Genomic DNA, 27,919 nt, shown 5'->3' on the forward strand with positions numbered 1-27,919 from the left:
CCCAGAAGACCAAATCATTACAGTTTTGCTGTAATTAAGCCAGTCTCATAGTGCTGCAAATAAAGAACTTTTTAAATTACAAGTGCATATGGCAGCTTATTTGTTTAATACGTGAGACTGAAATTCCTGCCTTGGTTTTGTTTTACATGACTACATTATGAGATAAGGCTTTAGGTGAATGCATTCAGTGTCGACACAGGATATTTGAGGCAGGTGGTAGGAGCCAGGTTTGGTTATGTTGAGCTTAGATACAATACCATGTTCATGAAATGAACCCAAGTGTCCTGTTTTTTCTGGGACAGACTCAGAGGTCAAACATGGGCTGCAGGCCATTAGTTCTGAGTCAGCCAGGATAGCTGACTTGAGGTGTCTCGCAGGTATATCACATACCATGAGTATCACATTTAGTATAGAGGAGGAAGTCTGCTGTGGACAGGGAATCCTCCCCTTCCTTCAGCCCTTGAGGACTGTATTGCTGTACTATTGCTGAGCTGAATATAACTTTATATACTTTGGTATCACTTTGACTATTTCATTCACTCTATTTTCATTTCTACCTGTGGATTTTCTCGTTCTCTTGATTCCCTTCTCTGCTAGGTAGGGGCTATCAGGTGACAGAGTAACTGCTATAATTTAGTCCCAGATGTGGGCTAAACATAGGCAGCAGGTTTAGTGAGATCAGAGACATCTTTTTACTTCTTCAGACCAGGTAGGCAGATGTACCTGAGATTTCTGAGAATAACCTGTTTTTATCGGGGAATATTTCCTAAATTTTGACCAGCCGCTTAGAAATTTCTGTTCCATATAGCTCTGGGAAAGATACAGCTCTTTCTAAACATGGCTTCAGAGCTGCTGGGAAGTGAGGTCAGCTGGAGCCACAGCAGCCTATGATGATTGTAAGAAAACATAGCCTAGCACCTCATAATATGAGTCTCTTTTTGATCAATTTTGTTATTACAAAAATACAGTTACACTGTTATTATGCCTATTTTGGTTAAGAATTAATGCTATTTGTTTTAGTGCCAGGCTTTTGGTTTGCCTTTTCAGTACATTTAGTCTAGAGAGAAAAGCACATGTGTGTTCTGATGGCGATGCAGGAGACACACGAAGCCCTTGTTCTGCACACTTGTTAAGCAGCTGTGCTTGGAGGTCGTAATGGTGTAGTTAACACTTAAACCAGACTTCTGATGCATGTTTTGTATGTGTCATGGATATATTTGCATTGCAAGATTGTGATGGGAAGTTACACTTCATAAACATTCTTTCTTTGAGACAGAGTACGTTTTTAAACAAGATACTGAAATACATCTGTACCATTTATGTGGAAATGCACGCACTTGTCTCTAGAGATGAACACAGAAATGCACTCGGCCTTGCAAGCTCGCATGCCATTATACAGGAAAAAGCAAGACAATATAGGTTTGCATTGTTTGCAGGTGCATTTTGAGATGCTGATTGTAGACTTGACATTTAATGTAATGCACTGATTACCTTGGGGTCCAATCATGCAAGGATTTACAGCTGAGCATTATACCAACCACTGTGAGGAATCCTACTGACTGCAATTTTGAAAGAACTCACTGTGCAAGAAAGAAATAGTTGGCATTGTGGAGCATACACTCCAGATGATCTCTGCTGTAATCTCCAAAAGCTGACAGAAGCTGCAAAATGGCTTTGGCAAGTTTCTAAACTTCTGTCTAAGACAGAATTTTCTCTGTATTGATAGAAATTACATGCCTTAGTTTTGTCTCTTTCAAGGCAGTGATGGGTAAATTTCTGAAATATGAAAAAGCTGAGGGAAGCCTGAAGCTATACAAGTTTTCCTTTTTCCTTCTACAGTGTGTTGTAAAAACAGTATAAATGTTAGAGATAATAAAGGAAGATATGCCAACGAAAAATATCTCTTGTTCTCTTCTTCACTTTGACAGTGTTATGACTCTGAAGGTGACATGGAGATTCTGATCTATTTAGTCTTTGAGATGTTGATATGCAGCAATAATGCTAATTTTTAGTTTTTGTCCTTTTTTTTCCCCAAAGGATTAGACTCGAAGAAACTCAGCTTTGGCATGAAATCAAACACAAACTTTTGAGATCCACTTACCAGGAGAGGATGCAGGTTTCAGCCACAAAACGAAAACAACTTTTTCAAGAAAAGATATGTTTACAGGTAACAGGACTGAAAAGTTGTCTGTAAGAACCAGTGCTGTGTGGGGAGAAGCTTGTAAGCTGTCACACAGAATAAAACAAATTTATTGTAATAGTGGCTTTGCTTCTACGCAGCAATTAGAGCCTTGGCTGTAGTCCAGTTGATCATATAAGTGATGATTGGAGATGGCAGCCACAGGAGTTGTGCTAATCTCATTATGGAGGAGCAGAACTGGAAGGCTTGGTGGTTTGTGTGTGTGCTTTAACTTTCCTCATTATCTTTTTAAGTGTGCTCTTTATATGTTCTAATTTGCCATTTTATTATTTCACTGATCTTCAGATGTTTTTATAAGAATAAAAAAAGGTTTTCATCCATTTCTGGTTGGAATTGACTATAAATACATGATTTACCAGCTTTTGTTTCTGAAAGGTGATTGATGCGTTTCATAAGGATGAAGGAATTGTCACAGAGCAGTCAGCATTTGCCAGCAATAACTTTACATCGATGCAAAGTCACGATGTGGTAATTTGGCAAATGAAATGTTTTGAGATGGCTTCTGTCCAATTTTAAATCTGCAAGACTTTAAAGCAAAATTTAGCTTTCTTTACCTGTCCAAGAATCTCATTTTACTGTCTAGTACAAGTCTTGGCTTCACCTCCTTTTAAACCTTGGTGATCACACTTAATTAGACTACAAGGATGTCACATTGTCTCTTTTTTTTTTTTTTTTCCCTGTGGTTTTGTCTTAAAATCTCTTATCCTAGTTATCACTTTGGTATTGTTTAGATTTATTTCATCAACATATAAGGGGTGAATCTTTATTCCTGTAAAGTTATACTAGAGACAAATTAGACACATTGTTGTACAAGTATGCTATTTATAAGCATTCAATCAAAATTATAATAAATTTGAGGTTCTGGAGAAGGTTGACCTGTGATGTTCAGTGGTTCTCAGCATACCTTAAGAATTGCCTCTGCCCAAAATCTCACATAACCTGAATTATTTTCCTCTCAGCCCTGCTTTAATTCCCTTCTACCCTCTATCCTGTTGGTTTTGTATTTATCTTCAGGGAGTTGAGAGCCTGTAGCAGTATCTAAAATTTATGTATTAATGTTTCTACTGCAATCTGTACCTCACGTAGAACACCAGCCCATAAGTGAAGCTGAAGGTTTACAACCAGTACTGATTAGTTGTCATGTTGCAGATCTCAGTTTAAACTGAAACCCACAAAGTAGAACTCCAGCTTATGTTTAGTGAGCTGGATATTATCCGATGCTGCATGGTGAGACTTTTAAGTCCTTTTTATTTGTCCCTGGAAGCTGACCAAGGGCACACTGAAGTCTTCTTGATATTTCTGGAAAAGAACGCAGGAGAGTGCTGGTTCATTGGCTAAAATTTCCATTCTCCCAAGAATGCCTCTGAACTCTTCTCAATCAGAACAGCTTTCTCTCTGTGAATGCAGATTGTGTGCTTCTGGAATCTGTGTGGTGAAAACGTTTTGGTACTAAAAATGTGTTTGTAAACCCAAATTCTGTTCACATCCCTTTATGTTCCTGTGTAGGTTGCTTGCAGTGATTGCAAGTGCTACCTTTTCACAGAATATGACAGTCTTTGTATTAAGTAGGACCTATTAAGATTTTTGGCTGTGTTCCCAAAGCAGTAACACAGAGACAGAATTGTCCTTTGTGTGCACTAAAAGCCTAATTTGAGACTGAAAGAAACAAAACTGATGGTTTTGGCCTGCTAACCTTTCTGTCCTTGATAACTGCCTGTGGGTTGAAACATGGGCCACTCTGTTCTCTCTAAATCTCAAACCAAAAAAGGATGAAAAAAAATGATGGATCTAGAGCATGATAGTAACATAAATTGAAATTTTTGAGACAGTCAATCTTTTAACATTCTACTTGTTTTAAGTGATGCTCAAGGAAGTTGTTGCAGTGCAGCAAACCTGAAAGTGTTTCTTGACAAAATGAGTGTAGCAAACTATGCTTCACTTAAACTTACACTGAAAACAAAAGAATGTTAAGGTTTCAAAGTGAAATACTCAAAAGGCACAGAAATGCTGAAGCTGGTTATCTGTGCATCGTATGTATGTTTCATGAGTCTTTAATTATATGAGCATGACCTTTTTTTTTTTCCCGGATCCTTGCCTCTCATACATTGCTGAAGATGTAAAGCACTTGTTCAGATATTCAAAATACCATTTTATCTTCATTACTCAGTATTTGGTCCAAGAATCCTTTCACTGTATGCAACTCAAACCCTCCTTGGAATGCAGATTTATTAATTCATCAGTGGGTTCTTTTTTACAACATTAATCAACATGGCATCTAAGTGATTTGAAACCACTTAATTTTATCTTTGTAAAATCTCTTTGGGTGAAGAGGTGTTTCTATTGCCCTTTCACAGACAGAGGATGAAGTGAATTGCCATAAAAAGCTATATGGTCTTTTCTGATGCCAGTTTTGTAATGCCTAGATGTTTACCTCAAAGTGTGTTTTGTTTTGGTGGTGGTTTTTTTTATTGTTAGCTGGACTGAATACGGTCAGAGCATGAAATGACGAGCTTTAATTTCTGTTAAGAGTCTGTAGTTAGCAATTCATAGACACCTCTTGTTGTACAGAAAATGGTGAGCATCTAATCTGAGGCTGTGTGTGGAGATAATAGTGACTTGCAAAGCTTCACAGAGACTTTAAGAAATACAGAAATAGAATCAAATTCTCCACTATGGCATTCAACTACTTTGACAGCAAGTAGTTTTTATTTTTTCCTTTCTTTTTTTTTTTTACTGTTTGTGGGTGTTTTGTTTAGGTGTGTGGTTTTATTTTTTTTTTTAATCATATATCAAGTTCTAGGACAAAAGAGCCAAAGGCCATGTATTAAATAACTTCGTTAATTCAGCAACTCAGACTCCACAAAGCCTTCGACACTGTCCCACGCTACGTCCTGGTATCCAAATTGGTGACACATGGGTTTGATGGGTGGAGCACTGGATGGATAAAGAACTGGCTTGATGGTCGCACCCAAAGAGTGGCTGTCAATGGCTCCATGTCCCAGTGGAGGCCAGTGACAAGTGGAGTCCCTCAGGGATCAGTCCTGGGACCAGTCTTGGTCAACATCTTTGTCAGTGACATGAACAGTGGCATTGAGTGCACCCTCAGCAAGTTTGCTGATGACACCAAGTTGTGTGGTGCAGCAGACAGGCTGGAGGGAAGGGATGGCATCCAGAGGGACCTGGACAAGCTGGAGAGGTGGGCACATGACAAACTCATGAGGTTCAACAAGAACAAGTACAGGGTCCTGCATCTGGGTCGAGGCAATCCCAAGCACAAATACAGGCTGGGCAGTGAGTGGCTAGAAAGCAGCCCTGAGAAGAGGGACTTGGGTGTGCTGATGGATGAGAAGCTCAACATGAGCTCTCAATGTGCACTTGCAGCCCAGAAAGCCAACCAGATCCTGGGCTGCATCTGGAGAAGTGTGGCCAGCAGGTCAAGGGAGGTGATTCTTCCCCTCTGCTCAGCTCTGGTGAGACCCCACCTGGAGTACTGCATCCAGTTCTGGAGCCCCTATTACAAGAGGGATATGGACATGCTGGAATGTGTCCAGAGAAGAGCCACCAGGGTGATCAGAGGGCTGGAGCACCTCTCCTATGAGGACAGACTGAAAGAGTTGGGGCTGTTCAGTCTGGAGAAGAGAAGGCTCCAAGGTGACCTTATTGTGGCCTTCCAGTATCTGAAGGGGGCCTACAAGAAAGCTGGGGAGGGACTTTTTAGGATATCAGGTAGTGACAGGACCTGGGGGAATGGAATAAAGCTGGAAGTGGGGAGATTCAGACTGGATGTGAGGAAGAAGTTCTTCATCATGAGAGTGGTGAGAGCCTGGAATGGGTTGTCCAGGGAGGTGGTTGAGACCCCATCCCTGGAGGTGTTTAAGGCCAGGCTGGATGAGGCTCTGGCCAGCCTGACCTAGTGTGAGGTGTCCCTGCCCATGGCAGGGGGGTTGGAACTAGATGATCCTTGTGGTCCCTTCCAACCCTGACTGATTCTATGATTCTTCCATGATTCTATGGGTGCAGCTGTCTGTTAATTTTCAAGGAAAAATCAGAACATGCTCTTGCAAGAAACATCAGTATCATAATGAATGGGATTTGAACTTCTGGCAAGAATGAGTGCAACTGAGATTGAAGCTCTGGTCATTTTAAGTTGAGGGAGAGAGTTTTTGCTTTTAATTAAAATAGTAGTAATCAAAAAGACTGGCCAGACAGTCAGTGATTCACTATTTGCGTATTGTGCCTGATATGGAATTGGAAGCCTAGAGGATTCATTGCAGGGATATTCTGCAGGAGGGGAGATAAATGATTGATCACTTTGGCTTCCAGTCTGTAGCAAGATCCTGTTGTCATGGTTGAACCGAAATATTTGACTTTTGGGGAGAGGTTTTTAACTTGGGAAGTGCCTGTGTATTTTAAAGGTAAAAAGTGACTAGAAATTTGGTGTTAAAGTTGAGATGGGGTATTCCAGACTGTGGAAGCACTAAAGTTTCTAAATACAACAGGCATAAGAAATTTTGTGTCTCAGCAAAAGAACATCTTCTCATTTAATGTGCTGAGTTGGACAACCTTAATTTATGCTACAGCTGAGACTTGTACTGCATTTTTCTAGTTTCTTTTAATAGGCTTCATAGTAAACTCAGATTTCTGTTCTACACAGAAGGAAATTGAAGACCTCCGAGAAAGACTGGCCATGTTAGAAGCAAAAGATCGACAGCTAAGAAGAGAAATTGAAGAACAAGATAGTCTTACTCAGTCACAGGATTGTGAACTGACTGCTTTACTTGGCTACATTTCTTTGAGAGAACTACAGGAAATAAGCAAGGCTGTGGATGAGACTTTAGCATCCTCCTATCAAATTCCATTCAGTCTGGATCTTCCAGGGACAATAAAGAGGTATTTAAATTTCAGTATGCTGTCAGTGATGCAAAATCTTGTGTCTCCCCCAATGTACTTTTGAACTGGCTGTCCATTGTTTTCTTCACAATTGTGCCAATTAATTACCTGGATTCAGACACTAAAATTTTCTAAGAACATATGTTGAAGTTCTAATATTAATATACTTCCTCAGGAAGGGAGACTGTAGTTATTTGAAGGTCTTGCACTCGATATTTTTTTTTATGGTAGAGAGCCACCTACAGAAAGCATATGTATCATCAATGAACCCTTAATATCTCTCATCTCTTTAAACTATTTCTTGTTAACCCCATCTTGGTAATACAGTAATTACAAGATAAAGTTCACACAGCTGGGCACCATCCAAATCAATGCTAGAGATGTTTATTTCTTCAGTGAACTTGCAATCATAATAAAATCCAATGTGATGAGTGTTAGGCTCGGACATTGGGGTAGTGGAGAAAGAAATGCAACATGAGGACTTTTGGAACACCTACAGTTTAATGTACATCTTATAGTTCCTTTAAATGGAAGCTACTCTTGGTAACCTCATCTTTATTTACAAAAGCAGTGGAAGTGCTCAGGGTGTGCAGTGTACTGTAGGCAGTCAATGCGTCAGTTAATGATGCAACTCTGAAAGTGTCACTGCTGTTGTACCATCAGGACAAAATAAAATTCCTGTTTATCATAACTTGCATTTCTTCCAGTTAAGCAACAACCATGTTGCTTGCATTTTTTTCAGTCCCTTTGTGGTTATTTGATTTAGTTTGATTATAATACCATTCACGAGAAATTGCTGCTTATGTGTACTAATCTATGATGATTTTAAGTCAGCAGAACATTTTGCAGAGGACATATTCCTCTCTTTTGAGATTTAACATTTTAAACTGGGTTGTGTTGAAATAGTTTTTGAATTACCTTTAATTTGTTTTAATAGTATCTTATACCTGTGTTTATGAGATTGCTTGAGACCTTTCATTCCTCAGCCTGAGAACCCATGCTGTGATTTGAGTTCTCTCTTAGGTTTGGATTTACTTACAAAAGAATATTCAGATTTATTATTTATCACATTGATGATGCAACGTTTGAGTTGCATTTAACTATTTAGGAGCTTATTTAAAGATGAGTTAAATTAGTATTGGTTCAGGAGGAACCCGCTCTGAGTTCTTTGCTAACTACCACCATGAATAACACAATAACTTGAGGGAAAGTAGGCATTTGTTGTTCAAAGTGGGTTCAGAATCTTTCTTTCTGTCCACTTTTAAAAGATGCCTTGAATGGAACTTTTTTTTTTTTTCGTTTGTTTGTTGATCAACTTTGTGCCACCAGGGCCAATGATTAGGTGCTTCTACTCTCTTTGCCATAGCTGAAGTTCCCCTATTGCAAGTGGGGACAGATGAATGCTCGTTTGAATTGCACAAGTAAGCACACTTTGGCAGGCATATGTGGCAGCCTTTGGGAACAGGCTAAATCTCCTCTATCAGATTATAGTTGGGCTCTCTTATCTGTTCCCAAAGGCTTTTCTGATCAGAACTAATGATAATGATGTAGATGCCCACCTATGTCATGGTCACATGCAACTTAAAATTCCTGGGTTTAAAACATGGAAGCTCTGTATTTATGTCCTCTGCAGCCTGACTGGATCTGAACCTACATCCTCGGAGCAACCTCTTACCTGCCAAAGAGGTTGATGTCCTGATAGGGAGTGACCTTCTTCACAGATCTTAAGCTGGGACACAATGTATCCAGGAATGCAAAGGTAGAAATAAAGCCAGACGGCTAACAGGCAGCAGGAGACTTGACTGGGAGAGATGAAGTAGAGAGGATTAATGATTATAGCACTCAGGCGAGAGACTGGCCTGGTGGTAATAGTTGTTGAGGGTGTTGGCAACTGTCCATCAGTGAAATGCTGGGCTTTTTTTTTTTTTTTTTCCCAACTTAAAAGTAAAGTGAGCTGGTATGAGCATGTCACAACCTGGTTGATGCAACCTTTCATTAGAAACAAGGTATGACTCACAGTCTATTTAAAAGCTTTTCTCCTCTCTGTAGGAGATGATGGCTCTCTCTGAATCAAAATCTTCCTGCAGGTGTTCCCTTTACATGATGTGGCTTCTTGTTTTGGTACATCAAATTCAAAATGTGCTTAAGTGTTGTATATGCTGTCCCTGCTGCTCTGTTGAAAGTTGTACAAGCTATCTTGGGAGCACAGACTGAAATCTCCAGTCCAGCTGTGTGACTCAGCCACTTGGCTTGATCATGTGGCCTCTTCCCTACCTTTAGTTCTCAAACTTCTTCCCTCAAAACTCTTGCTGCTTTGGGTGGATGAACACATTCCAGAGATGCACTTGTGTAGTAGTCAGGAGGCATTTTTCCAGCATGAGTTCTCTGCCACTTTTTGCTTTCAGGAAAGACTGTATGTGCATAGGGGTCTGAGGGTGGGAAAGTGCTCCTGCAATGGCTGCCGTTCTTTAACAGCGAGTGTTAGACTTGCCATTAAACTGGACAAAGTGATAGGTGTCTTCCTTTTTAAAGCTATGCAGTCCACTCTACATCAGGTTTAGTGATCTTATGTCTGCATCCAGTCATGTTCTGTTTTGTCTTTCTGTAAGATGAAAAAGTGCAGCTAGTAAGACATCTGGTGTGGACATGCTTTGCATGTGCCTATGGACATCCCCTATATTGCAGTACAACTAAAGAATCATTTAGGAGGTCATTTGGTCAAACTCCTGCTCAAAGTAGAGTCATAATTTCCAAATGAGATCAGGTTGCTCAGGGTACCATCTGTCTTGAGTTTTGTGTATCTCCAAGGATGGAGATTTTTGTAGCCTTGCTAGATAGGCATCCTATGTTTCACCACCCGTTCTGTGAATCTTTTTTTTTCTTTTTTTTTTTTTGTCTCACATCTGCCCAGCATTTCGATGATTGCAACTTGTATTGGCATCTCCTAAATCAGTAATTCTTGTGAAAGGCAATTGCATATTAAGTTACAGGTTTAAATACTTGATGAAGCCAGTATAGCATATTGGTTTTATATTCCAAAGTCTTAGGATGTTTAATGTGAAAGAGCTTTTTCTAGAAACAAAGTCTTCTAAAGCAGAGGGCTATGTGTATGAGAAATAAAGCTATTACACATGCACATATACTAAAGATCAGTGATTATGTAGAAAGTCATTCAATATTGATGGGCTGTAAATTACAAGCCTCTGGTTACTGGGTTGCAGGATACTATGTATTTATCCTAGCTACTGCTATAATGTGGTTTTGCAGAATTATTTATTGGGTACCTGAATTGGATTCAGCCACAGAATAATACAGGGCTGATGTGAAGCATCTCTTAAGCCAATCTGTGCTATAATCAGTTGTATTCAGTGGCTTGCAACTCACGATAAAATAGAAATTATTCTGGTTTTGTTGGTCTACATGCTATTAAAGTAAATTTCAGGTAAAGTGAGATAAATGAAGAATTGCCCAGACAGAAATGTGCCCAAGCAGAAGAGCAAGTTAATGAAACACTGGGCCGAGTATTGTGTCTAAACTAATTTTTCTTGTAAAACATTGTTATTTTCAGGGAGATTACTACTTCTTTTGTTTTGTCTTGTTTATCTTTGGTAAGTGGTGGGCTTTTGGAAATCAAAAAGCCTTTGTCAGTAACTGCAGCATACTTGAGAAATATTATCCTGGGCCCTTTCTTTCAGCTGTTGAAAGCTGAGGTTAAAACCTGGCCAGATAATGTGCAAACAATTCCTGTGATTCAACAGGGATTCTCATCAAGGCTGAGACCACAGAAAATGGTCATTTCACTCATCCAGAGAAGTCTAATTGCTCTTGGTAAACTAGAAGGTGTAATCATTATTATAAAATGAGGAAATTACAGTGCAAAAGCTCAGTTTGCTTGTGGGGTTGCATGGAGATGTGTTTACAAGGTGGGAGCAGCTGGTGTTGTGTGCACCGTGACATATGCTGGTGTTTTAACTAAAAATGACATACTGAAATCAGAAGAAAATAGGTCTGAGTGTTTTGGTGCAGAGTACTTTCTCTTGGAGTTTGCAAAAGGTAACAAAATAACTAATTTCCATATTCTCTACTGAAGAGGACACCATTTCATATACATATACAATTTTAATTAGTGTAACTTGAAACTTCTAGTTATAAAGTAAGACCATGTTAATTATTTGATTTATTCTCTTCAGTACCTGTTGTTTCTGTTTTGTTTTGTTTCGTTTCATTTCACAATGAAAATTGGGGAAGTCTGTTATACTTCTGTTCACATTTAGTTTCACTTGGCATTTTTTTTTGCTTGGTTTTATCCATATCTACAGATGTATGTGACTGTACAGTGTGTCATCCTTAAATTAAATTGCCCAGTTCCATCTGGACTATTGTCTGGCCACTGAATGCTGGTTGAAAGAAATAAATTCAATGAAATATCTTTCAAAATACTTGAAAGAGGTGGAGTCACCTCTTCCTTCCACCCTTTCCATGGAACAATTTTAATTAGTAGGAATTTGTTGCACAGTGAGTGTGTGGGATCTTCTGAAGATAGAGAAAGTCTTTATTCTGTCTGTTAGTTATTATAGTACTGTCACAGCCAGTGGCACAAGGAACTGAACATTGAGTTTTATGCAACCAGTTCACTCTGCTTTAGTGATGGCTGGAGCTTATCTGACAAAGGTTATTTCAAAGTGAAATACAAATGCTCAGGGGGTTGAAAACCTTATTAGTTGGCATATACTCAAAGTGTTCAGCAGTTTCAGTTGAGGTCAAAGCCTGATAAAGCCACAAAAGTGTTTGTGGGTTTGTTTTTTTTTTCCCTTTTGTTTTTAGAGAAGTTGGTTTACTTTGGAAAAATTGGAAATGAAGACTTGTACATAGTTTCACATACTGACTTAGGAAAAGGGCCATTCAGAATGGACTATCATGTGCTGTTATTAGGCGAGATTGCTTTGTACATGTTTTGTTGTTCAAAGTATCTATTCCCAGTCACATCAGCAGTTGGCAAGCTATGTGAAATTGCTGAAGAAATCTGAACATAGCCATGTTTATTCACATAAACCTTTTAGCAAAAACCTTAGCTTTAAAGAATTGTATTTAGAAGAAGCAAAACAAATTGCACCCTATCTGTTCAAAAAGAGATTTGTCAGGAAGATAATGTGCAGTCTGTCTAGGAAAGTCCTTTTTAAATGTGTAGTTTGAGGTTTTCTTTGGCTATTTCTGTGATAATGCAGGGTTAGGGTTAGGGTGATGACATGGCTTTATAATATCAAAACTTTCTGTGACAGTGCACAGGCTGCTAATGTTCCTGACTGTTTGCTAGGCCCATGAATGGGACAGCAGAGAGCAGAGTTATGCAGAGTACAATACAGATACAGAATCTGGGTTTACTTCTTAGGGTTTTGGGTTGTTTGGAGGTTGTTTTTTGTTGTTGTTGTCTACGCTTTTTCTTGATGTTGGTAGGTTACTTTTACTTCTGGGTCTTTCACTTGGTGGGTGGTTTTTTGCATGCCGCATCACCGTGTGTCTGCTCTAGGAGGATGTCAGCAATACCTTGGTGCTCCCTTGGCAAAGGCTTTCTACCCTTCTGACCAGACTTTCCTCCTTCTGCTGTAAATTGCCACCAATTGATAGGCACTTGCCTTCCCAGATATGTTTGTATTTCACCAACGTTGGTGCAAGCATGTGTATTTGTGTGTGCCTGATCTGTGTAAGCTCCTCTGCCATGTGTCTTCTGTGCTCCTTTCTCTGCACTGTTCCCTGCTTTGTATGGCAATCTTTCTTTTTCCCCTTCCATAAAATATCAATATCCCCTTCTGTAAAGTATCAAAAATATCAAATATCCTCCTGCTGTAAAATATCAAAATCCAGGGAAAGGATAATATGTGAGGAATGCAAATAAGTAAAATAGATAAATGAGAGAAGAGATCTTTTTCCTCTTTGTTTCCATTTTATAAATATGCATGATGGAATGAGTATCTTGAGCTGTCAGATGTGCAGGCAAAACAGGTGACTTGTGTAGTGGCCACCACAGCTAAGGCTTCATCACCAAAGAAGAGGAATGAAAAAGTGAAAGCTTTGTCATCTCCCTAGTTTTTGCTTTTCACGTCTGCAGGAATTGAAAAATGGTGTTTGCAACTAAAATAAAACACAAAGTGCTGCACAGACCCAGAAACTGCTCGCAATGATGTTCACCTCTTTCCCAGTCATAAACTCTGGGCTTGGAAGTCTTCAACTCTTCTGACAGCTTGTGGTGGTTTAACACAGCCTGCTTCCCCTCAACACAGAAGTGAGGGAAAGTAACACACACACGCACACACAAACAACCCTGGGTTGAGATAAAGATCTTTACTGAGAAAAATGAGATATTACCATGCACAATTACCTTAGCCTATTTGCAGAAAAAGTGCAGTGAAATGCAGAAATAGCAGCAGAAGCCAGCAACCTAGCCCCCATCCCGCAGCCAGTCTGGCAGAAAGGAAGCACACCCCAAACCCAGAAACTGAAAACGGCAACCAGAACAGGAAACCTCTGATGTTGCAATCTGAACTTCAAGCCCCATGATTCTTTACTCCAGCCAGCACTTTCATTTTGAAGCTGGCATGACAGCAGCATGGCATTGAATATCAGCATCAGATTCAACTCAACCCCTGATATTCTCCACCCCTTATTCTATACCATCTGCATCATGCCCAGCAGCAATCAACATCAAACAATACATATCATGCATCAGTCACGGTTCATTCTCAAAGTCAGATTGCTTTGCAGTATACAGAAGACTGCTCACTGCAGGTGCTCTGGAGCCCCACCCTGTTCCAGTAAAGTCTGGATCAGTCCATGACCAGTCCAAATGGTGGGGCTGTGTTTCAACCCATGGGGCAGTTGAGTCCAGTGACTCCTTTCACCTCTCCAAGTGAAAGCAAACTGTGGCTTGCATTCCAGTGTTCTGCTTCCAATACACCCAGGTGTGAGGATGCCCCTGTCACACCAGAAACACAGATGGTTCTGCCCCTCATAGTTTGATGGCATAAGATTACACTGGGCACCTGTATCTATTAAAGCTTTATACTCCCCTGGGTTCAACTTGCCAAGCCATCTGTTCCATGCAGTCCAATAAACCCAGTTGTCCCTCTCCTCCATCTGGTTAGAGGCAGGTTCCTTTTAATGCTGACTGGAATCACCTGCATGCTGTGAAGCTGCTGTTGGAGTTCTGTCAGGAGTATTGGCAGCAGTATCATCTCTTCTACTTTTTTTGGGTGACTTTCTACTAGAAACTGGGGCAGCATTCTTTGAGGGAGAATTCCCTTGTAATTCATGATATCATGCAGCTAGGACTGAAGTGAGTTTTCTGTCCACTTCCTCACATCCTCCTGATGGCCACGTAAGTAAAATTGCAGGGTATGCTGTGGTGTGTACCTCCCGCATTCTTTTCTTTAGATAGGGGAGCACCTTCTCCTCATGGATGAAACATAGTGTACAGGTGGGGAATAGATTGTGTTCTTCTTGAGTTGATGGACCTCCCAGTCAGTTCCTTCACAGCTGAAACACAGGCCTATACAGAGGAAGAGAGATTTCCTTGCCTTGCTGTGGCCTGCTAGTCTTTTCCGTCCACTGTTTGGCCAGCTTCCAAAACTAGAGATAAAACCAAGAGAGCAGCCCTGGCTCTTTCTCTTGTTCCCATGATGACCTCAATTCATCCTCATCCTTTGCAGGACGAGGTGCTTTCCTTGTATACTTCTTTTTCTGTACAGGGGAAGTGGATACTGGCACAGACTGGTTCTCTGGTGCAGCTGCCATGCCTGTTGGTCTGTCTGTAGGCCCAGAAGCCTTTGCTTGTCCCTGACCATTCTGGACAGTGATGAAAAGGGTTTGATAGGAATGGACCAGGCCCCAACATCAGAGTGATTTCTGTCTCTCAGAAACCTCTGGGCTGACTACAGAGTTTTCCCAAACATTTCACCAGCTTATCAGGATTTTGTACTTGCTCAGGGATGAAATTCCAAACCACTGGAGGGGAACACTGCCACTCAGATTTCTCAGTGGTATTCTTGGAAGAGTCCTGTATTGCTCTAAACAAAACCTGTAAGCCATTCCCCTGAGGCGGCATATATCACCAGAAGGAATATATACAGAATGCTAGCACATCAGCCACAGCTGTCCCGAGGAAGCAAATACATCAACATAGTGAACACGCCACAGAAAAAGAAAACTTACGTAAAACTCTCTTAGAAAGCCTTGAGCCGTAATTGAATCCTCTCATTTTCTTGCTTCTCGTTATCTCAAACCTTTTTTTTGTCCTCCCCAAATTGACTGCCTTAGTTAAGACAGCTGCTTTTGAGCTGCATGTTGGGCTACCAAATATGTAGACTGTGGTAGTTTAATACAGCCTGCTTCCCCCCAACACAGAAATGAGGGAGAGTAACCAAAAAAACCTTCAGGGTTGAGATAAAGATCTTTACTGAGAAAAATGAGATAATACAATGCACAATTACCCTAGCCTATTTGCAGAAAAAGCAGGGTAAAATGCAGAAGTAACAGCAGAAGCCAGTGACATACCCTCCACATCTCCCCATCCTCCAGCCAACCCAGCGGAAAGGAACCACAACTCAAAGCCATAAACTGAAAACAGCAACGTGAAGCCTCTCATGTTACAGTCTGAACTTCAAGTCCCCCAATACCTTGCTCCAGCCAGCACTTTCATTTTGAAGCTGGCATGACAGCAGCATAGTATTGATGATCAGCAGCAGATTCAACTTACCCCATGACACAGCTTTAGTTCCACCCCTAGACCTGTTCATCCTGACTGAATTTCAGTTGGTGACGTCATCTTTCATGACACAAGGACAATGCACAGGTCACTTCGATTATTTGTCTTATTGCTTTGACTTGGGGCCCTTTCATGCTGCTCTGATTACTTTTTTAACGCTCAATGAGGAATTTTAAAACTGTTCTCTGTGGCAGAAATCATGTTTCTGTCTGCTACATGAGGTTAATTGAAATGCAATTATGGCCTTCTTAAAATATAGCTGATAGCTGTAGTTGCAGCAGTGGTATAATGTAGGTGGTATGGTGCTGTTTTTCTAATTGCAGTTCTTTTCTTTAATGATGCATTTAATTCTGTGTGGTATAGCTTCACAAAACCTTCAGTACTGTGCTTGCAGCAGAGGAGCAGAGCCCGAAAGTACGTTCCTCTGCACCTGGGGAGGATTCTGCACTGGGAATTCTCTCAACCTCCTGCTTACAGCATGACTGGCCACATAGCCAGTTTATTCCTATACAAGGGGGTTATGAGGAGAAACTCCAAATTTTGTGTCAAATGTTATAACCCAATTCAAGCTTTTGATAATAGGGTTATCTCATTTTCAGCTAGTCCCACAGCTGGTTTTGTGTTTTGAGGAGGCCATCATCTTGGATTTCTCAAGGAAGATTGCTGCAGGCTTTTGTGAGAGGCTAAGACAAGTCATAGGTGAAAAAGAGCTGCCTCTTTCCTACTGAGTCAGACCACAAAGGGACTCATCATTCTTTTTGTAGATAGATAGGTGTTTTCCTCTCTGTTTTGTATAACTAGAATTAATGCCCAGGATTGAAGGGTAGACTCCTTGGGCAAATGGTTTTGTTTCTTTTTTTCCTTACTTGTGGGAGCAGCTCTAGAAGAAACTGTGTACTGAAAGCCTGGCATGCAATGTCTGTGCTTTAGTACATGAAGTGAATTTGTTTCCTGCAAAGGTGCAGACAAAAGTCATTGCACAAGAGCTGCCAGAGTTTGAAAGTGTGGCAGAGAGCTTCTTGATTGAGTTGCCTGGGTCTGAGCAGAATCCTTTGTTCTGTGGTTCAGCAATTCATAGTGACTCTGATCCCACTGAGGCTGGCTGTTGTGGGGAGGAAAAAGGGCTTATGTAAAGTCTGCTCCCACACTGTAGGCACTGGCCTTCTGTGGGAAAGAGGGATTGATAACACAGCAGGGAAGGGAGAGAGCAAGTCTTCTAACTTGGAGGACAGAGCCACTGCTAGTGACATGAAGTATATTGGACCAGTCTTAAGAGATAGGGTTTTTTATGTCCTTCCAAGAAGCATTATAGAAGGGAAAAGTCCCAGCAGAAAGATGAATACTGCCAGCTTGAGTACCCATGTGTGCAGTGTAATGAGGAATCTGGTTTTCCCTGCTTTGCATCTGTTTCCCTCTGCTTGCCTGAACCACATCCAGTGGGATGTAGCAGCCTATAAAGTCCGGGCTACATATGTGCTGATTCCTCTGGGTATGCATATGATGAGATCTATTTCTCTTTAGGGGAAACTGACCAGCTGTCCAGTCAGTGTGTGATATTGAAATCTTTTGTACATAATAAAGAGAAACAGTGAGCAACAATACCCAGGGACAGGCCCTTTCAGTCAGCAAAATAACAATGGTTGTTATTCTTAGGAGAATAATTGCAGCTGCTGTAGGCAAGCTCCAGTTTTGTTGCGCTCCAGACAGATGTAGCAGAAGAATGGGAATCTCTTGACATGTCAGAAAATCCAGGGAAAGAGGACGGGATGACCTTCTGCTGCAGATCACTGTTTTGATTGTGCCTTTGTTTTCAGTCTCATGCTCCTGTTTCAGCTAGCAGCTGGAGTAACAACAGCCACAACTACTCTGTGGCAGCAGCTGACAGAAGAGTGATGTGAAATACAGCACCATGTGAATGGTTGGTTGAAACATGTGGCCAGCTTGGCTGTCTGAACAGTGTATTATAGGACCAGAAGATTTCTTAACACATGGCAATGAAAATTTGTCTTGGAATCATCATTAAAGATGTCAGCAGCATCTTCAAGTGACTGTGAACTGGTCATTCCTGTTGAAAGTGATTTTTATCTAGAAAAAAAACAGCTACCATACTATTCAGACTGAGATGTTACCTCAGTCCTCCTACTGAGTGCATGTAAAAAAAAAATCTTATTAATCATTCTTACAAAAAGTTGTGAAGTACCATCTAATGCCCTGACTTTTCTGAAAGCCCCATAACTGGGGCTAGCTTATGGCAGCACTGCAGCAAATAAGGATCATGTCAGTTAGGAGTTCTTTTGTATGTAAGAGCTTCTGGGAAGAATGATGAGTTATTGTAGTCCACTTTTTATCTTGATTTCAGTAAAGCATTGGACACCATTTCCCACATCATCCTTGCAGCTAAATTGAGGCAGTGTGGTCTGAATGATCAGGTAGTGAGGTGGATTTGGAACTGATTGAAGGAAAGAAGTCAGACAGTTGTGATCAATGGGACGGAGTCTGGTTGGAGGCCTCTGTCTAGTGGAGTCCCTCAGGGACCAGTACTCTTCAATATATTCATCAATGACCTGGATGAGGGCACCGAGGGCACTGTCAGCAAGCTTGTTGATGATGCCAGACTGGGTGGAGTGGCTGACACACCAGAGGGTTGTGCTGCCATTCAGTGAGACTTGGACAGGCTGAGAGTTGGGCAGGGAGAATTGTAATGAAGTTCAGTAAGGGAAAGTGTAGAGTCTTGCACATGGGAAAGAACAACTCCATGTACCAGTATAGGCTGGGGACTGACCTGCTGGAGAACAGCGAAGGGGAAAGGGACCTGTGGCTCCTGGTGGATGGAAGGTTGACCATGAGCCAGCAATGTGCTCTTGTGGCCAAGAAGGCCAATGCCATTCTGGGGTGTATTAGAAGGGGTGTGGTCAGTAGGTTGAGAGAGGTTCTCCTCCCCCTCTATTCTGCCCTGGTGAGGCCACATCTGGAATATTGTGTCCAGTTCAGGACCCCTCAGCTCAAGAAGGACAGGGAACTGCTTGCAAGAGTCCAGTGCAGAGCCACAACAATGCTGAAGGGAGTGGAACATCTTCCTTATGAAGAGAGACTGAGGGAGCTGGGGCTCTTCAGCTTGGAGAGGAGTGACCTCATTCATGTTTATAAATATGTAAAGAGTGAGTGCCAAGAGGATGGAGCCAGGATCTTCTTGGTGATGCCAATGACAGGACAAGGGGCAATGGGCACATGTTTTAAAGCAGTCCTTGACATTAAGCAGCAATGAACAAATACTATGGTACAAATGATAGCTAGGAAAAGAGCAAATTGCCTGATCAAAATCAACTCTCTCATGACTCAGAGGTAGATACATAATTTTGGATTCTCATTCATATTCCTTGGTGAATTCTATAGATTGAAATGTGCAGAAGTTGCAATGATCCCATACCTTAAAGTGCATCTCTTGATAATTTGTCTCTCATATCAGATTAATTTTTTGAGGTTGGAAGCGTTGCAAGGTGATACTTTGCATTTTACAAATGAATTAAACACAACTCTTTTCCCCTATTTAGTGTCAAAGTCCATGCCTCAAGAGCACTGACAAGTTTAGACAGAGAAATTGGATTTTTACCACATCAGTTCAGCAGAAATTTTGTGGTTTTATAATTGTTTAACCAGCTTTGCCATCTCATAGAAGTTTTCCGTAGGCTGTGTTACAGAATCATAGAAGCATACACTTGTTTTGGTTGGAAAAGACCTCTAAGATCGTCAATCAAATTATCTAAGAAATGGGTGGAGTTTGGAAAACTCTTAACTTCATATTTAAAGGATGGTTTTGCTTCCCAACATGGGGATATGCTGCTGTGAAAATCTCAAGTTAAAGTCCTGTGGATCAATTAAAAAAGATGGAAAGGAACTTACATGTTTGACTAAACAAAAAATGCTTTCCTAGTATGGTAATACTAGGATACTACATGATGTGTAACCTAGCCAGGCTTATGAACAGATCACATAGGATGAAAATCTTGTTACTCAGTGTTTTCCTTGATTAGTTAGAACCAAACTTTGTGATGGAGCACCGAAACAAAAGCCTTGTTTCACCTTAATGCATCTAATATAGGTCCGAATGTTCTTAATTGAGCAGAAGTGTAGGATGGGCAACACCTTTGTAGGGCTTGTCCTGATTTAAAAACTGCAGGTGGTGTCTGTAATAAGGAATCTGTTGATTTTGCTCAAGGAAACTTTGGGTACATGCATGTTTTGGTTTTGCTTTTAGTCCTAGTTGTGCATGTCTAGCTTAAAGCTGCCTCTTGTTAAGCGTAGTTTTGTTCAATAGCTCTTTTCTCCAATTTGTTTTCTAAACTTCCTGAGATATGCACATAAAGGGAACTGCAAAAGTACAAGGAAGTTATCGATTGAGGAATTTAATTTTGTATCATGGACTTCTTTAAAAGCCCATTGTAGACCCCAGACTTTAGATTTATGCTGGATTTTTGCCTTGATGTATACTGTAGCAGATGTTTACATCAAATCTTCCTCTAGAAGCACATTTGATTTCCTTTACGAAGGACTGGACAAAGGCTTTTTTGGAAGGTCAGCTTTTGTTTGCTGTTAAAAGCAAGATTAACAAGTGTAGAGCTTGGTTTATATGTTTTCATCTTCTAAGTAAGCACAGCTTTTGCGACTTCAGAATCAGAAAAAGAATCATGTTAGAAGACTTAAAGTTGGAAAAGTCATGCTCTCTGCAGACTGTGACCATTACAATAAGTTTTCATTTCCAGGCAATCTGATTACTTTGGGACGAATTCAGACTTTCTGTAAACTTTAAATTTGCTGATAGTCAAGAAAATACTCTTTAATTATTTTATCTAGGAGGGAATACATGTTCATATGATTTGAGGGCTTAGCTCAGCATACTATCTCATGTGCATAGGCTTCTAGGCTGTTGCTTTTGAATTAGAAATTCATATATGGGCAATTTTATGTTGTGCTTTAAGACAGTGCTTGTTGCTTAAGAACTGTATTGTGGTATGGAGACGGAGTGAAATAACGAGGTTTAGAACAATCTTTTAGTTGACAGTAAGGAAGAATACTTGCTGTTAATGGGCATCCTTTTGTCTTCAGGCAGAGACCAGAGGTTGTTGCTTAGTTTCTACATGAAAATAGGAATTTTGGTCACTGTATATATATATATTGTCCTTAATACAGGAACTGTTTCTCTTTAAACAGTATGTATGTTTATGTATACTGAATATAAAAACCAGCATAACTTGTCTTTTGCCAGTTTTCATTCTTTGATTTTTTTTTCTTAGGAAACAGAGCAGCACTACACAATAGCCTGGTATGCAAAGGGAAGTGTACTAGCAAAATGGAAGGAAAGACGTTCAGAAACATGCCTTCCTTAGTAGAAGGCCATTCTTCCCACTATTGTGCTAGTCAGCCTTCCTCTGAACAAAGCCACATCCATAGTATGTGTAATTCCTACATGTAAATCACATCGTCTCACAATATTCTTTTAAAGGCTTTTTAAACATAATCTGTTATATTACGACATTTAAAGTTCTCTGTGGTCATGTGGGAAGGCTGTGATAGTGACAAATGTGTGAACCACATTACTTGATAACCAGTCTTCCTTCTCTTCCCTGTTGCATTGAATATGCCTTCTTTATTTTGCCAACACACCATTCCTGATTAAGATCATCACTGTTTCAGCACATTCCAGCTGTGATTACAATTCAACATACTCAGTTTCTGTTTTTCAAGGTCACTACAATGAGATATTGTTAAAGGTACTGGTTTGCTTGAAGTATTTGGATCTTAAATTTTTTCCCACTGTCTTTTGGCATTACATGCTAAATCAGCCTCAGCTCCTGAATATGCAGCATTCCCACATCCTCCCACAATTCCCCAGCTGAAGTCCATAATTTGTCAAAGTATTACTTCATTCATCATCCAGAAAGGGTAATTCCTTAGCTCCTGCTTTCCTGGTCTAGTGTGTATACAATGAGGCTTTAGAATGTAGCACATTTATATTCCTTTTATTTTTTTCTTCATTCCTCATTATGGATCCTAATGTGTATAAATCCTTTGCAAGCCATTTAAATGATAGAACTACATGGCTATGTGTGTGAATAAAGAAATTACACAAAATGTATGGATTGCTGTCAGTTCTGCAAGTGTTAAAAACTTTTCATTCATTTAGTCAGTTAAATTTGCATTACCTAAATTCCTGTCTTACTCTAGTCCTTCCATTAGCTGGATCAAGAAATTTGGTTTCTCTGAGATGGTGTTATCTTCTAAATGGTTCTTGTAATAGGTTGTAGAAATTGTGAGAACAAGCAGTCAAATTCTTGATTAGCTGTTCTGCAAGAGCGTAATAAGTCAAAACTAAGGACATCTTCCCAAGCAAGAATTTAATCCAAGAAACTGTTTCTAAAGCCTTTTTCCTGGTAGTGACTAGTAAAGCAACTTTTAAGCATACAGAATACCCCTCTTAATGTGAAATATGATGCTCCAGAGTGATAGTAAAAGAAAATACTATTTCTGGTTGAAGTCACGTGTAACAGATCATGGCTGTTAAAGCCCTTTGTCAGTAGAATGAATCAGTATTGACTGCCTGGTTTCTCTTGTCAGTTAATTGGAAAGCTTGTGAGGGGCTTCTCTGAGATGGTCTTTTGTGGTAGAAAAAAACAACCCAGGAATAACGTAGTCAGAAGCTGTTCATAGTTGGTAACCGTGGCTTGTTTGTACATAGTTTTGAGTGCTGTGTGTGAATTTTATGAAGGACTAATCTCCAGACGGGCTAACAGATTCCTACAGTATTGCTCTGAAGGATAATAAGGATTCCAAATTGGATACTACTGTTAAATTCATACCATAAATAATAAAAATATACTTGTAAGACTGCATGAATGCTGTAACAAAAGGATTCTTCAGATTCAAGATGATATTTAGTGCAGCTATCACTAGCTTGAGTCACACAGTGATTTACTAATGATATTTTTATTGATATCAGATTTAATACAAAAGTCTCTTAAAACTATAGTTCTGCAAAAATCTCTCAAAACTATAGTTGTGCCATTGGAATAGCAGTGGGAGATTCCTTGTTTATTTTTCAGTGACTTGATAGACGTTAATGAAAAAAAATCTGACTATAAAGAGTTTTTTTTTTTCCCGCCCCACTCAACACCTGGACTAGCAAGTCCACGTGGGCTTTTGCATCCTGGTTATAGTAATATGGGCTCTACAACGGGGGCTTAGTTCTAAAACTGTTCTGGGTCATTTATTTAGAAAGAAATTAAAAATGGATTTCTCTTCCTGTTAGTCATGGGAGTCCTACAGAGGAGTGAATTGTTGTGTGAACCTGGGGGGCTTTCTGTGAAGAAAGTAAACAGATAAGAAGGAAGAGATTTGTTAAATAGAGGTACCATCTTTACACTGTTCTTCTGGCTACAACTGCACTTTACATTTTATTATGGCCTGAGTTTTTAGAGTTGAATTTCATAAGGCAGTTTCAGAACAATTGTGTCAGTCACCCATTAATCATTCAATTACACATTGCAGCCTTGTCGCTCCCTCTTGACATCTGTACACAAAGCCCAGCTCTTTTTTACATAACCTGACCAGCTCAGATGCTGATTGTGGGAGATGTTGGAAGTTGCTGGGAGCTCCAGAGCCTGAGAAAAGCAATGGCTAAATAGTTCATTCCCTCTGGCATGCCCAGAGGCAGGCAGGAAGCTAATAGTGGCGTCATAGCACATGTAATTTGTGTTTTGCTGTAGAAACGGAAGAAATCGAAAAATGCTATGTGGGAAACATTGTTAAAACCACTTTTGTTTGTTGCCATACACAGACATTGACTTATATTGTCATGAGCTATTTCTGAGGGGACTGCCACATCTGGAGCTGGAGGGACCCCTGTGTGCTGTGGTGGTAATGAAGTGACTGGCTTTGCTGGGCTGTAGATTGAAAAGGTGTGTGCTCCATGCAGGTCGTTAGGGGAAGCAATGCAAACGGCTGTCCCATTAACACACTAAATGATATGCCTGACAGCTTCTACCTCACTCGTGCAACTGAGTGAGGTGGTCAGTAACTGAGTGCAGGTCCAACTTTGTGTTTGAGGGTCAGGATTACATAAATGTTGACTCTTGAAACAGGACTTTGTATTTGCTGTGCTTCCAATATATGAAGGAGCAGGTTCTTGAAAGAAAATTGAAATGCATAGAGGATAGGCAGCAGGGACTGTGCATGTCAAAACGGGCACTTAGTGTTAATGTGCTGTGTGAATTACAAGGACTTGTATTTCTTCCACCTGTAAAAGGAATACAATGCTGACTTATCTTGCAAGAGTGTTGTTGTAATAAATCCAGTGATGTTTCTGAAATGCTTGGATAGTTCAGTGCCAAATGCTAAAGGAAAGCTCAGAAATAAATTAATAGTTCTTTACTTAGGAAGAACGAAGCACATTTTTTACTACACAGCTAAAAGGAAGAACTGAAGTGCTTCTGGTGGGGAATGCTGACTGTCATGTACACTGAACTGTGATAAAGTGATTGAACACTGTATAAAAGTGTATTCCTGTAAGTAGGATGGAGGGAAGTGTTAATGTTACAAAAATAATCTCTGTAGTAACTCAGTGTTCTATTAGAATTGGATTTTTGAACTTAATGCTAAAAATGTATTGAGGCTTTATTTGCAAGTATCAAAGGCACAGGTTTACATTAGGTTAAGTAATGTGAAAGTAGTAAGCCTACCTGTTTTCATGTGTGGAACAAAACCTTGAATTTTTTCATATGGATGATGCCCCAGTTTCAGCCCACTGTTTAATCAATTTGGTACAAATACTTTTCAGGGCTTTTTATGAAACTAAACAAACTGACTAGTGATATTTCATATAAACAAGTGACTGCAGCTGAACTTTTCCTGGCAGAGTTGGAAACTGGGTTACAAGAGGATAGTTAACTGCAAACTCTTTATGTCAGAAACACCTTTTTGTTAGCTGTTTGGATTGTAGCCTAGCAAAGCACTGGCCCTGGACACCGCTGGGAACTTCTGAAGTATTATGGTTACACAGATAATCATAACTGTGTTTCAGGTTTTATGTAAAATGCATATAAATTCTTGAAGAACTGTAAAGCTAGCATATGAACCATTTTGCAAACAAACAGGATTGTGTGGTTAGAAATTGGGTGGAAAAAATATTGGTTAGCCACTAGCAATGCTGAAACCAAACACAGAAATTTTATTTTGGTATTGGTTCTTTTGTGTTGGTGTAAGTCACGTTAAAGCCTGTATGCTTCCATGTGAAAATGTGCCTTGTGTAGCAGATGATGGTGAGCAGAGGCCAACTTTATTATTTTTTTTTTTAATTTTAATCCCTTCTAGCCTTCAGGAAAAGGAAAAATCATTCAGCATGTCCATTAAAGAAACTACTGCCAAAGTAAGTACACATCATCTTTCAATTCTTCAAACTACTCAGAGAAACAGATGATAACTTACATCTTAATAACTTGTCAGTGTTTGAGAAAGTTAGTTTTGTGGTAGTGTTTGTCTAAACAAATTTTGTGTGTAAGTATTTTTAGGCACGCACTCCAAAAAAACCCATCCCAACTTTTCTGTTTGGGCAGGTCATAAAGGTTATGCTTAAGGAAGCAGATGGAGTAATCTATTGTTTCTCGGCTTCTCTGGCTTCTCTTTACTAATGATCAGTCTTCTCACTGGTCTCCACTGACAGCAGTGTTTATATGGCTTTTGCTACTTCATCTGTGTTTTCAGATGAGGCTTCTGGTGAACAGTCTCCCTTATCCATTAATTTCCTTCAGAAATTAATATCCACTTGTGCTAATGGCAAGATTGTGTTGCACAGAAACTGCAGGTATACTGTCTTTTTTTCAGGCAATGTAAAGAGAATTTCTCTTTTTACCAGGCTGCTGTTGTAAAGAAATGTGAAGGTTACTTTTTTTTTTTTTTTTTTTTTTTTTTTCCCTTCCTTGAGATTGTTGGAGAAAGAACAAATTTAAATGCTTTAGTCAGTGTCCTTGTCCCAGTTTCTGCTGCTTTAGATTAACATCATACTCAGGAAAGATGGAAGAAGATGACAGTGGGCAAACTTTCTTTTGATATTTTGCAGCTTTTCATCTTGATTCCACATAGCTTTGCTAACCAACATCCTACTGGTTTCAGATAAACTTTTTTGGGGGTAGCATTTATGTGTCTGAACACAGATTTGTAAGGTATAATTTTTTGTTTTGAAAGTCTGCTTTAGATCTCCCCACAAGCCCCACTGAAAAGTATTTTAAAATAGATGCAGGAATGCTTGGCTTTAAAGAGGTTCCTGAAACTGAAGGGGAGTTTATTTTAAACGTGGAGCTTGTTGGTCCATGAGCTGCAGCAAAGGTGGTCACTGAGAAAAGTGAAAGGGCATTGCTGGGGCCTGGTCAGACGCGCTTGCAATCAGACTGATTAGGGAAGGATACATGTTCTCTGGGGGCAAAAGGAGGGTGCTGGCTTTGTGAATGTTCATCATTTTAGCTAAGAAATAACCTTTCCTGAGTGGCCGAATAAGCTGCTGTAGTGAATAATGGTAGCTGTTATTAAGACAAAATAATTAGAAAAAGATAAAATAGGAGCTTTCAGAGCAGAACTGATGTAACATAAAAACAGTGCTATTAGTTTAGAGGATGTTACATTCTTTTGCCTCTCTGAGTCACTCATTTAGTTTTGCTGAGCTATGCTGTATGATAGCTCTGATGAAGAATGTTGATCATTTATCTACAGAATACATGTGACCTAGACACAAGCAGTGGCTTGGTAACATACTTATCTCATGTTCCAGAAGAATCATCCCTGTGAGCTAGAGGAACTTCCTTTCAGACTCTGGTCCCTGCATTTGGTCCATTAATAAAAGTATCATTAAGCTTCATTCTGACAGTAGTGCTTACAAAGTGGACAGTGTTCTCTAGAAACTGATTGAACCTCCCAGCTTATTTTGCATAATTGCCAAACAGCTGTCTGCTGGTAATGATTTTAAGTTACTACCAGCATGGGATATGTTAATGCAGTTTTCCTGGAGCTGAAAGATTCCCCATCTAATTGCAATTCACTGAGCCATTCAGTACTGCTAAAGAGAAAGCACTGCTTAGGAAGAAATCATTAGAAACACTCGGATTTATTTGGGCGATGTGAGAAAAAAATGGCCTTTGGGTGTTTTGAGCAGATTTATTCACCTCTGACAGGTTTGGATTTTTAAAAGTATTCTAAGGGAATTAGTAGGCAAGTCCTTTAGAATGGTATACTAAATGCAGTGAATTATCTGGGAATTGAAAAATTATAATAGGCATAGAAGTGATGAGATGTGTGTTTTTAAATTAATAGGAAAACTCTGAAGTCTTTAGATAGCAACAGGTACTGCTTTGGAGGATAGTTCTGTTAACTCATGAAAAAATATGACCCATTTATGGTTAACAGATACTCTCAGCCTAAAGCATGAGAGTATTATCCATTTAAAAGAATTTACAGTTGGTGTCATATCTGAATTAGTATACTTTAATTGTGCAAATAGATAAGTCATTGTACCTGTAAGGCTTTTGCTCTTAAAAAATGAAGTGATAGCTGTGCCTTCTGTGATAGCATAATATATACACTTATTTTTGAGGGACAGAGAAAAGTCAAGGAGGGCAGGGACATTTTCCTCTGGAGATTTCATTTTACATCTGATCTCTTCACAGCTGGCCTGTGCCTCTCTTGACTATTGCTTTGCCCTTAGTTCCAATGAATGCAATGTCTTCCCAAGTGTCAGCTACAATTTTAAACAAGTGTTTGATGTTTGCCTTCAGAACAAGAAACTTGCCTTACCTTCATGAGTGATTTCTCTGTTCATTTTGCTTTCCTTCACAATGTGGAGTAAGAACCAACGTTTTGGAATGTGTGGGAATTATATAACTTGTATATACTGTATAAAAGGTCATTCCAAGGTGGTAAAGTGCACTTAAATGTGAAATACAGAAAGAGCTGAACTTCCTTTCTTGCATCTCCTATCTCTCTCCATACTTTTAATGCCATTCCTGATTCATTACTGAAGGAACTTGCAATTG

At 39.8% G+C, this 27,919-nt stretch overlaps 1 protein-coding gene across 1 annotated transcript in view; it reads left to right on the forward strand.

The window, feature by feature from the left end:
- The window catches only part of DISC1 (DISC1 scaffold protein), a 206,596-nt gene that overhangs the window by 53,492 nt on the left and 125,185 nt on the right, over nucleotides 1-27,919 (forward strand). Inside the window, exons 4-6 of the mRNA XM_054395013.1 lie at nucleotides 2,038-2,167; nucleotides 6,855-7,090; nucleotides 25,212-25,266. Coding sequence (XP_054250988.1) covers nucleotides 2,038-2,167; nucleotides 6,855-7,090; nucleotides 25,212-25,266 — 421 coding nt within the window. The remainder of the gene's footprint in view (nucleotides 1-2,037; nucleotides 2,168-6,854; nucleotides 7,091-25,211; nucleotides 25,267-27,919) is intronic.

This window comes from Indicator indicator, chromosome 2 (genome assembly GCF_027791375.1).
Source record: "Indicator indicator isolate 239-I01 chromosome 2, UM_Iind_1.1, whole genome shotgun sequence".
Taxonomy (NCBI): Eukaryota; Metazoa; Chordata; class Aves; order Piciformes; family Indicatoridae; genus Indicator; species Indicator indicator.